Source organism: Sminthopsis crassicaudata, chromosome 2 (assembly GCF_048593235.1).
Source record: "Sminthopsis crassicaudata isolate SCR6 chromosome 2, ASM4859323v1, whole genome shotgun sequence".
NCBI lineage: Eukaryota > Metazoa > Chordata > Mammalia > Dasyuromorphia > Dasyuridae > Sminthopsis > Sminthopsis crassicaudata.
In genome coordinates this window covers 295,509,157-295,521,814 of record NC_133618.1, presented here as the reverse complement: position 1 = coordinate 295,521,814, position 12,658 = coordinate 295,509,157, and the positions used below count along the sequence as shown (strand labels likewise).

Genomic DNA, 12,658 nt, shown 5'->3' with positions numbered 1-12,658 from the left:
TTTGGGGAGTTTTGAGGATGCAAGTGACCCACTGCCCTGAGTTTGACACTTCTGTTTAGAGCAGGGGTTCTCAAACTATAGCCCGAGGTCCAGATGCAGCCTGCTGAGGATGTTTATGCAGCCTGGGGTTATGGCAAATGGGCTGAGGGGCAGAGACAGAAAGTGAGTTTTTGTTTGTACTATAGTCCGGCCCTCCAACAGTCTGAGGGACAGTGAACTGGCCCCCTATTTTAAAAGTTTGAGGACCACTGGTTTAGAGTATAGCTAGGTTGCAGGAATGAATTTAAATGCTTTCATAATTTTCTTCCTGTTTCATAGTAAAAAAAAAAAAAAGTAGTGAGAAAGCTAAGAAATATCTGAATAAATACTTCACTAATATATTTGATCTTTTTTCAATGATGGTTTGAATAACTTTAATAATAACAATAATGGCATTTATATAGCACTTTAATTACAAAGTGCTCTATAAATATCTAATTTAATCTTTGACAACTCCCCCAAAAGTTAGATAGGCAATTCAACAAGCTATTATTTCTTTGATCTTCTTCACAACCTGACCTTCATCTTAGATTTTTGGCTTTTGGATCCTGGTCTACCAAATTTACACTCATCCTACACATTTTTTTTTATTATTCACTTGCCTGAGCAACTGTTTATATTTTCATAACAGGTTAACAGAGAAGTACAGTTGTAGTGTATTGTAGTAGGTAAAAGTGAATTTAATATTATAATAAAGCTTCCCTTTTAATAGAGTTGTCAGTAGGAAAACTGTAATAAAAGGAAGATAGTATGGTCATTCTAAGAGAATCATCAATTTAATAATAATGAAAAATTCTGCTAATTTTAATAGCTTCATTCATCTTAAAGAATTATTATTACTGTGTGAGGTTTCCTTGATACTCAAATACAGTGTTTTTGCAATGCAATTTAAATTTAAAAAGGGATATAGATTTCCAACCTGTTGCCACATTGTGTAAGATCCCAACAGATGCAGTGTGGTAAATTATATCATTGCCATCATTCAAATAGTGAACATTGTTCCTGCAATCTTTGCCTCGATAGCCAAAAACAAGTTCCAACACAAGATCCTATCAAGAATAAGGATATAACTATTATGAATTTAAACATTTTAAGATACTTTCCCCAAAGTTCTGCTCTATAGATAATATTGACATAATTCATAAAGCTGTGTTATGTATATTCTAAGACCAAATCATAAAATTAGACTGATGCCTAATTTCTAATTCTAGGCATAATTCTACACATACTTTTTTTTTTCTATCATTTAAAGTTACTTTTTTCAGAGATTCTTTTCAATGCTTACTGCATTGTATGTACTTAATAAACACAAAATTGTAAAACAGAACATAGAAAAGGTATCCTCTTAAACAAAGAGTTTTGATTTTTTCTTTTAAAAACCTGACAAAGAATCAGATAGGAAAAAAAGAATATGTCTGTGATATGTATTCTAAATTTATTATTGTTAAGCATTCTAATATTACTGACAAAGTATTATGTGCGTCTAAATCAAAATTATTCCTGATATAAGTACTTAAATCTCTCAGGTAACTGATAAGTTAGATCCAATAATTATAAAATTTAAATCAAAAGTAATTCATTTGTAACTTCACGAGGAATGTATCATAATATAAATGCTAGACTGGAGTCTAAAAATCCTTTAGAATTTTATCCAAATTGAGATTCTGTTTAGTGAAAGGGACTAATACACACTAAAAAAAAAAAAAAGAACATAAAACTCAGTTTTGATTAATATTAAAGCAGGTCAAAATTACTATCAAATGGAATTTTCCTTACCTCAATAGGTCTCTTTTTTTTGCCAACATTATTTGTCTGAAGTTTTTCAGGCTGGGGTAATGCCCTACTAACTGGTGGTCTGAAATAGAGAACTGTGAATAAGAAAAGGCCATCTGTCACCCATTCTGTTTTTTAAAAAAAAAACTTCTAGTCTATCATCTGAAAAGGAAAAGCTGTTAAACTATATTCATTGTTTTTAACAGTAAAACTTTGTGAACACTGAGAAGCAGTGAGGATGAGTTTTAGCTTTGGTACTCACTAGCTATGAAATTATAGGCAAATCATAACTTGAAACTCAGTTTTCTCATCTGTTAAAGAAATAATGTTTGCATTATTTACCTCTGAAAACTGCCTTGAAGAAAGTCACTTGCAAACTGTAACCCACTAAATAGTAATCTAAAACTGTTATCAACACACAATAATATGTAGTTTCTTAAAATATTTTTTTCAGTATGTTTTAATTCCTACATTTTTCATAAATTAAAGCATTTTATTCTTGGCCTTTACAGCCCTAATATTAAAGTGAGTGGGAATTATAATCTATAGCTTAAGGACTAACTTCCCTGAGGATAGTATTATATCTAGTATATGCTGATTTTTAAAATTAATATTAGAAAATTAATACTCTAAAACAGTAAAGAGTAAGAAAAAGCCATATATAAGCCATTCTACTGTAACAATGTTTCTTAATCTACCAATCATAATGCAATCACTTACTAAATTTGTATAGCATAAGTCATTAAGTATTTAAAAGCATTCACTAGGTTTTAAAAAAGTAATTATTCTTCACAACATCCCTCTGAGGTATATAAGAATCAGGTATCCCCAATTATATAAATGGAGAAAGAAATTTAAGTCAAGTGATTTGCAGGTGACAGATAATCAGGGAAGATTTAGGACTAGGTTAAATTGAATAAACCCTTTTAAAAAATTCGGCATATCACAGACATTTACAGTTTCACATAAAATCCTCCTTTTCTGATATTTGTATTTTGAAGCATTATATTTGTTAAATTTATAATAAACCAGGAGTAGAAATTTAGAGAATTTTTGGCTCAAAGAAATGTTTTTTGTTTTCCTGTGATATGCTGTAAGTGCATAGTAGGAGGAAACACATAAAAAATATCAAAAAAAATTAACATAAACGTTGTTGTAAACGTTGCTAGTTAATCCACATTGTTTTTTGTGTCTCCAATGCCAAATGATAGTCAGGAACGATAATAAAATAACCAATAGAAAGTGAGAAAATAATGTTATTAAACTATTAGGTGCAGTAGCTAAAAATTACTAAATTCACTAGGCACAGATAACCTAGTGAGAAGGGCATATATGAAAGAGCTTGTTGGTATTCTCAGATTCATTTTTCTTACTTTCTGACCACAAGCCTGCTTTTTAAAATTATATGAATGAACCCTCTTTCTCTTACATCTTTTTATTTTTCTCCAGAATATAATCTTTCCTCAGGAATTCCTTTCAAATAAATAAATAATTCCTAACATTTCAAAATTTGAATAAAACTATCTAAATATATTTTCATGCTTTATAAAGCAGCAGAGCTTTTTTTGTAATTGTTTCTCCTTATCACTAAACCAATAAATTCCCCTTATTTCTTATATTCCTCTATTAATAATAATAAATTTCTAATTTTTCTTTTCTTAATTTTACAAACTTGAATGCCCGTTTGTATTATGAATCGATTTTAACAAACTATGATTAAAATCAAGAATTCCTTGTTTTAAAAATGCCTATTATTTGATAATGAGCCAAATGTATAGCTTAATTCCACACATGCCATTATTTAGGAACTTTAGACTGTAAGAGAAGATGGACTAAATGATTTACTGAGTAGCCAAAATTAATTTTATTGTATTCTGATTAGAATATAAAATAACATCACAAAATCTGATAGATGGAGCTCTCTTGGATCCTAAATAAAGGAGGTTACCAGAAAGTACTCATATGGCACTTATAAATCATATAATAGAGAACCAATGCTTGGACTCTGTATTAAAATATTTAAGAGAGCTCATTTTCATTTAAATCCACTGCAGAAAACTATACTACAATAGAAACAAGAAGAAAGCATACAATGTCAATTAACATTATCCAGGGTGTTGAAGGAGTATGGTCATGCAACAGGTCTCCCACTGGACCAACTTCCTATTGCTTTGCAAAGACACTGGTAGTCAAAAGTAGAAGTTGGCAAGGGGTAGGATCTCTCTCGCTATTCTTTAAATACCCATGAATGAAAAAGAAATAACAAACTATGTTATATTTAAAATATTCCTTACTGGAAAAATTATATGTTTGCCGTAGAATATAAGGCCAAAAAGAGTTACTATTTTTTTTTTATCACTTCTTTTAATTTTAACAGAACAATTAAATTTCCTTCAGTTTTACTAATATCTCTTCTTTTTCATTATAAGAAGTGATTATAAATTAGAAACTTGTTTTTAGTAATCTTCCATTTGATGCAAAGTTTTTCCTAAAATAGCTTAAATATTGTTTGAAGAAATCAAGAAAGACAAATACATATATATCAATTTACATATAATAAAAATTAAATGATTAACTCCATAAATTTTGGACTTATCTTTCTCTGAAAAATTTCCAAAAATTATTTTAAATAAATTAAAGGAGTGACAATTTTGGCCAACATTAATAAACAAATAGCAACTGACAAAGTAGCACATAAAAATTAATCTTAAATAATTTTTGGAAAAGGATGGATTACAACCAAACTTTAAAAAAAAACTAAATATCACTTTATTTTAAAAATGAAAATGTAAATAGCTAATATATTTTGTTTATTTAAAAATTAGGATCATATAAATTTCTCCAATCAGCTTACATGTCTAATCACTGAAAAGAGGCACACTAGAGCAGTTTAACGGTATTCAATTTTTAGCCTCTTCCAGAGATTAGCAATGATTTGCCCAATGGAATTGTTTGTATAAAGATGATGTTTGTTAGGCAAATACTAGATCAAAATGTTACTACACATGCATTTTACTAAAAAGCAAAAATATTAGATACTATAGTAAAAAATTTAATAAATAAGAAGCTGTTTCAGTAGAACTCTAACTCTAAAAGTAGACAAAATATAAAACAAAATGTAAAAATTTGAAGACAAGTAAAGGTACATTCAATAACAGACAACTTATTTAAATGAAAAATAATGAAATATTAAATGAGGAATTTTGAATATAGCAAATTAGAAGGATTACCTGGAACCCCTTTCCAGCAGCAAGTAAAAAAAAAATAATTACAAGTTTTTACATATTAGTTATTTGTAAAATGTTTTTATTTTACATTAACAAATGTGTCCCTACCTTTAGACCTTTAGATTATACCTCTATAAGAGGTTTAAATTCTTCCATTAATTGTGATGATAGTTTAAAAAAGGAGGCAAGAATGAAAATACAGGATTACAAATTTCAAACTGAAAGAACCCTGGGAGAATGTTAGTTCCTCAAGTTAGAGGGAAATAAATTATCCTGCCTAAGTGGTCAGTAGCAGAGCCAGCATTCAAACCCAGATGCTTTAACTCTGAATTTAGTATTCTTTCTAGTATACCAAATTGTCTCTGAAAACTTGTGTGGTGAGTAAGTTTGTCACTCTCATTTTTCCTGTTTTATATATTACTTCAACTCTTTATGAAAATTTCAAGAGTATCCTTGAGGTAGAAGGCTTATCTTTTTAACTTCAATGTACTCAAGAGATGCTATATGTCTGTGAAACCTGAATAACATACTCAAAGGAGATAAAATTACAAATAATCCCAAGATGAATTGAAAGGTATATAGTGGACATTAAGTAGGCTAAAGTGTTCACATGATGATCTGCATGCAAAAAGTGGCATTAAGGCCTTTATTGGGGATTGATATGCCTGGAGATGGAAATAAAGTGAAAAAGATGGACAAAGTATCAAGATACTAAATATGAGAAATGTTTCTAGTATGTGAAGTTAATCCTCTATGAAGAAATTATGGGACAATTGAGTGGGATAACTACTCAGGATAAGAGGACGTGGAAAGTTGAATTGTGCTGATAAAAGAATTCAGACCAATAAGATCCACACTCCTTGAAAATACCAAAACATTCAGTTTTCAGGTTGTGTCTTGTGCTGTGTCCTGAGATTACACTTTTCTGGGAAGACCCAGACTAACTGATACACCTATGCCATGCCATAAATACCTTACTGTAAGCCCCCTTTATATTTCTGGCTTTGAGAACAATAATGTTACTTAGGTAACATTATTACTAGTGGAAAGGAAGTGTCCTATCTCCATAGGTAACCTACACTACCTGTTGCTGCCTCAGAGCCAGCCTCCTTAGATAAGACAACCTGGGATTTCAGTGTACTAGTGCCCTGTATCTTCCCATCTCCTGCTTAGGGCCAGACCAGGCATCTTCCTCCTGCCTCAAAGCAATCACTTCCATCAATATCAGCACAAGGTTATCTTTCATCCCCTGTTGCCAGCTCAATGTCCCAACCAGGATGAGGAAAACCTTCATTGCAAAGAAAATAAATGCTTTTTTAGACTTTAGGCCTTCCAAATCCTGTTGTGTCTGTCTTTTGAGGATACAGGAGTATCCAGGTGGACACCACTCAATGATAAATGTTTATATCCCCAGTCATATGCTGCACCTTCCAGTCACTTTGAATTCCCTGTAGATCGTTATCCAAACCCCTTCCACACTCCTTTCCCTCTCAATTCCTCATTTTCATCCTCCTTAATCCTCCCATCATATAATTTCATCCCAACAGTCCATGCCTCTCCCTTCAACTTTAACCTATTCTTCCATCTACTAGCTCTTACTGAAACCTGGCTTTCCTTTGATGAATAATCTTCCTGGCTACCCTTACAAGAAATACTGATCACTGTCTCCAGCTTGATAATTTCTTCTCTCTAGGTTTTTGGGACAGTGTCTCCTACTTCTCTTACCTATCTGACTCTTTTCTTTGACTGGATCCTGAATGCTCCTCTAGATCATCTTTAACAGTAGATAACTCAGGGTTCTGTCTTGGGCCCTCTCATTTCTTTCTGCTACTTAACCTTGATGATCTCATCAGCTCTCATGAATTTAAGTAATCTTTTTCAACTGATGATTCTCAAATCTATCTTTCCTGCCCTAATCTCTTTTGACCTCTAGTTTCACATCTAGAACATTCTTTCAGATACCTCAAATGGGATGCCCAGTGCACATCTGAAACTGTCCACAAAAGAATTTATTATCTTTCTCCCACCCCCCCCAACTTTCTAATGATTGTAAAGGGTACCACCATCCTCCTAGACTCGTAGGCTCACAACCTAGGAGTCACCCTAGTTTCCTCTCTATTTCTCCCATATCCAATCTGTTGCCAAGGTCTGCCAATTTTTCAACACTCTGGTACTAGCCCTTGTGACAGTACACCTTGATGACAGCAATAGCTGAAGCTGGGCCTGTGTACTTAAAAAGGTTCTTTCCACCCCAATCCATTCTCCAGCCACTAAGTAAAATTTCCCTAAAATTGAGGTCTGATCATGTCACACAAACTTCTGTCCCCACTCAATAAACTCCAATGATTTCCAGAAGTAAATGCAAAATGATGTTTATCATTTAAGGTCCTTTATAACTAGCAAACTCCTACCTTTCCAGTTACCTAATGCCTTATACTCCTTTATACATGCTCTTTTATACAGTGACACTAGCAACCTGGTAGTCCCAGGAACAAGACACTCCATCTCTCAGCTCTGGGCATTTTCTCTGGTTGTTCCTTACATCTGAAACATTCTCCCTTCTTTGCTCCAACTACTAACCTCCCTGGCTTCTTTTAAGTCCCAACTAAAATTTCACCCTCCACAGGATAACTTCCCTTATACCTTTCAATTCTATTGCTTTTTCGTCTTTTAATTACTTCCTAGTTATCACATAAATAACTTGATTGTATATATTTTTGTATGTTGTCTCCTTTGTTAAATCATAAGGTTTTTGATGGCAGAGATTGTCTTCTGCCTTTTATTTCCAGTGTTTAGCACAGTTCTCATTGTGACTTCCCTGGCCAATATGTCTTCCCTGAACATCACTTTCCTATATATGCAATCTTCCCCTATTGAACATCACTTTCCTATATAAGTAATCTTCCCCTATTTGAATGTAAGTTCTTTGAGGACAGGGAGTTCCCTTGCTTTTTATTTCTATATTCCCAGTGCTTAGCATGATAACATAAACAAATAACCACAAGGCTATCCAAACAAGTTCTAAAACTTCCTATAGGAAATTAGCAATCATCTCTGACAGAAAATTCTAAAACATTAGTTTAACTCTTTTTTTTTTTCTTTAATCACTGGTTCAGCAAGGGAAAGACAAAATCATTCAGAAAAAAACAATGAATTTGAGAAATACCAGTAAAAGCATACAATATTTTAATTTATATAAAGAGAGTGTTCAAATCAGTCACTGAACTTGGCTTTTGTTTTTATTACCTATTACCTGGGTGACAGTAAGTCACTTACTTCTCAAATCTTAATTTTCTCATCTTTAAAATGAAGGGTCTTGTCTTTGTAATCTGGAATGTTTCCTTTCTGATCTAAATCTATGATCCAATAATGACGCAATCTTACAATTTTATAAGAGAGTTCCATTTTTCATTTTTTATATTTACCTGGTTGATTAGGGAAAACTGCCTAATCTGATGAGTTTCCAAATCAGTATTTGAGAATCTGGATCTTTGATAGAAAAGGGTTCTTTCCACAGAACAAAACATATACTCTAACCCTGCTGGTAGAAACATGCCAATTTTAAAAAATCATGGCTATTCATAATATGGTTTCCAAAAGCAGTTCATTTTAGATTAACCTCTATGAGATGCACTTTAGTTTGCCATTATGCCTCAAACTGAGGCACCCAAATCTACTGAAATGTATGAAATGGTTTGACAGACACAGAATACAAGACTAAATTCTTCTACTCAGAAAACTTAAATGTTACATTATCTACACTAACAGCATTCAATCTTAGCCCATTCTAAATGAACCACTTTCCAAGCATGTTTCAGTCATTTATATTTGAGCAACTGAATCTAAATACAGAAACTTTCATTACTGCTGATGCATTCTATCTTATTTTTCGCCTAGTATTTCAACCTACAGTTGTTTGTCTAGTGTTCTGGTCTACCTGTTCCAAGAGGAATCACCTCTTCATCATTTGCCATAGCTAAGGATTTCTAAAGATTCAGTTTAAAGAATATGGAAGATGGGGGAGAGAGGAGAAGAGTAAGGCAGGGGAGAAGAAAAAGAAGCAGGAAGAAAGAGTACTAAGAACAATGGAATGCTAACTTGATTCTGAAGTCTCCCCCCAACCCTGCAAAAAAAAAATTAGTTTCTCCTTCACTTTTTCTCTTCTTGTTTTCATTGAGTTTACTATATTTTGAGGTTATTATATTTGGGTGGTACAAAGGAGAAGGAGGGGAACAAGCAGTCTTCCAGGGTTTCTTATCTAACTTCTCAGGATTCTACTCCCTCTAGAAATCTCCTGTCAATGAACGGGAATCAATGGAGTGTGGCTTGTTCATCGACTATCCCTCTATCTTGATGTGACTAGCCCATTTTTTCTTGGTCCATACATTTCTGTGATGACATTCTTTTTATCAGTATAGTCGAACAATTCTTCTTCATAATATGTTCAGCTATTCATACCCAACATGTTTCTCTTTCCTGTTGTTTGTGTGATCCTCAACTTCAGTTCTTTGGAAACTAAAAGATGTGACTATTTCAGAAAGAACCACAATTCTCCAAAAGCAATATAATCCAATTTAACCCAGTTTCTTTCTCTTGAAGAAAGATGTACTAAGACATTTTCAATTGTAATAATTCAGACAATTACCTGTTTTTGTATTGTATTGTATAAGATAGACAATTTTATCTTTTGCATTAATATTATTACAAAAAAGCATTCATTCTCTCATCTGGAAGGAGAATACCTCTCTTTCCAATGTGGGAGCCATAAGATCATTTCTAGTTTTCATCTTTTTATTCCCTTCCATTTTCATCCTTAAATGTTATTGGGAAATTTTTCCTAAGTTGGACCTTTCATTAAGTTTCTTCTTGGGATTATTTTGATAATAATAATCTTCCTCTGTAACAGTTTACACACAGGCTCGTATTTCAGACCATCACTATCTTGGACCGCCATATGCCTTCTGGACTAAAAACAGGACTGGAAACTTGGTAGGGGGGAGTGCTGTCACTTCCAGGACTTTTGATCTTACCTGTGCAACAAACAGTGGTAGCTGGTTAGTGGTTTTTTTCTTGTGTGTTGGTGATAAAGAAAAAGATAAAATGATAACTGCAGTCTCCAGGGTTGAACCATAACTTGTGGTTTGGTGGATACTACTATTTCCAAGGCCCTTCAGAGTCTTGGGCTCTCTCAATGATCTGAGGGTGGTAGTGATAGTGCTTTGACCAGCCTAGTACACGCTACTTTTTGTCTTTCTTTTCCTGCATTATCTTGCTAATTCTTCTATTCAAGAAACTAAAGTTAATGAGCTTCTACCATTTAAGGTCATTGGGATTGCTGCTTCATAATTCCTATGAGGTTGAGAAATTATGCTGGTTGTTTTTCAATATGTGCATGTGTGTGTGTGCGTGCATTGTGCATACGTATATGCATCTAAGTGTACATAGTAAATATAGATAAATGAAGCTTATATGAAAAGACTACCATTAGTGGATTCAATGGAATTGTGGTTCTTTTAATAACTCCAAAGATGGGAATAGAACTAAGAATCACTTATCTGCTCTAAGGTTTGCTATATGCTCAGAATTTCATATAGAAAGTTAAATAAGCATAAAAATCTCACATTGCAAATTATTCTCAATCTCCAAGGCTGGGCCCTCTCATCACAATAGTCCATCCCACAGGACTGCACCAGCTAAAGAATTTGTTCCTACCAGTTCACACATATTACACTAAGGTGTTGACACTCTCTTACAGGAAAATATAATCTCAACCTCAAAGATTTATCTCTCTGTAGTTAATTGAAGTGATCAAGAAACTTCCCTTAATGAGGCATCAATTGCCACATTCACCTTATTAAAAAGAATGACAATGCTCTCAAAGTCTCACGCCCTCCCCTAGGTAGCAAGTCAGTTCTTTATGACTGTTAAAACTCTTATAATTTTTTTAAAATGATCAAAATAATTTTAGCAGGTCCTAACAGACTGCCTACTATGCTTACTGGGTAATAATTTCTATATAGTAGGAGATGAGAAATGAATAAAAATGAGTGACTACAACTTAAATTATAATATGAGAAATGCTTATCAATCAAAAAGAGAAATAAAAAATGAGGAAAAGGAAAGATTAATGCTATGTAAATAAATCAAGGGAGAATTTGTAGGTCAAGATCTGAATTGAATATTGAAAGAAGAGAAGACTTTTAACAGATGGAGATATAATGGGAAACCTTTAGACAATGGTGAAGAATGAGGTGAGGCTAAAGTATGTATGTGTATTTATGTAAGAAATAAAGAGGCAAAAGAAGCACAACAAAATCAGGAAATACCTAACAATGTAATCTGGCCAGAACAGAGATTGTAAAGAAAAACAGCATGAAATAAATTTAGAAAGATAGGCTGGAGTCAGATTTTTGGAAGGTTTTGAACATTCTAGGTGGTGTGCTTTAACTAAGAGTCAAGAAAACTTCAGTTTAAATCTAAGGCAATATTATAAGTCTTGGGAGGGCAAGTTATTTGATCTTTCCCAGCCTTATTTTTTGCATAAGTAAAAATGGGAATAATAATAGGATTTTCTCACAGTATTGTGAGGATCAAAAGTTAACTTATATATGTTATTTATAAACATTAAAGTGCCATATAAATGCTAGTTATTGTTATTATTGGTGATGGTAATTGCAGGAATAATAAGAATAAGAGTAATATGGTGACATCCCATTGCATTGTTGGACATCTTAGTGTAAAGTAAAATCTTTCCCATATAACTCAAACTCTTATTACCTTCTTCTGAAGTAAAATGAAACGAAGTCCAAAATGAATCTCTGCTGTGTTGACTAGGAATTAAATAAAGCTAACTGGAATGAGAAGAATAATTTTACTAAAATGAATAGTCCTTCACTGACAAATGATTTTGGTTGATAACAGCTTAATATTTGAGATTCTCTAAAACATGAAAAATAAGCATTTTGTTAAATAAGTTTAATAAAAATTTTTATGAAAAAAAGCTGTTCATAAACCAAATTACTCTAAGTATCACAACCACTTACATATATAACCCTAATCATTTTTTCTTACTCAAGTCTTATCAATTTTTTCCCTAATTAGTTATGTAAAATTACACTGTTTAACTGAATGTTCTTTTACATCAGATCAGAATCTGTTTTGAGTCAAAGGAAATTGCAACATAAAAAACAAAGGGCAGACATTTTCAAAATATACTACACATTTTTATAAAAGAAAAAGAGAATTTATGAGTAATATTTCCTATCAAAACTTACCTGACTACTCCTTGCCTTTAGAAAGAACAAAGGGAAAAACAGAAAAGAAAATTGAGTCACTGTGAAAACCATATGAATCAAGGAAACAAAGGCAAGATTTAAGCAGAAATCTAAGAATAACAAAGTATTAAGGGACAAGTCAATTTCCCGAGAGCCTCTACAGCTGTGTATCATAACATCTGAAGGAGTTGCAGGGTAGCCTTTGCTAACACTGTTGCAGGTTGGGAATGAGTTAACCCGAGGCAGGGGGAAGAGGAGAGAGGTCAGAGAACAGCAACTGCCTCTCAGTCTCTATAATCCTCTCACAAAAGGAGATCCATTTTGGGATGGATTAGCAGCCACTGT

At 32.9% G+C, this 12,658-nt stretch overlaps 1 protein-coding gene across 8 annotated transcripts in view; it reads right to left on the bottom strand.

The window, feature by feature from the left end:
• Positions 1-12,658, bottom strand: part of EML5 (EMAP like 5) — a 212,495-nt gene that overhangs the window by 40,716 nt on the left and 159,121 nt on the right. For 6 of the 8 annotated variants that reach the window (XR_012486446.1, XR_012486445.1, XM_074289782.1 and 3 more), the window contains exons 28-29: positions 1,816-1,894; positions 959-1,088 (exon numbers count right to left, since the gene is read on the bottom strand). Coding sequence is in view for 4 of the 8 variants with exons in the window: in XM_074289782.1 (XP_074145883.1) it covers positions 959-1,088; positions 1,816-1,894 (209 nt within the window). In the remaining 4 variants the exon portion in view is untranslated. Of the gene's footprint in view, positions 1-958; positions 1,089-1,815; positions 1,908-5,042; positions 12,329-12,658 lie in introns of those variants that run through there. The other 2 variants (XR_012486447.1, XR_012486448.1) reach the window with 2 other exon arrangements.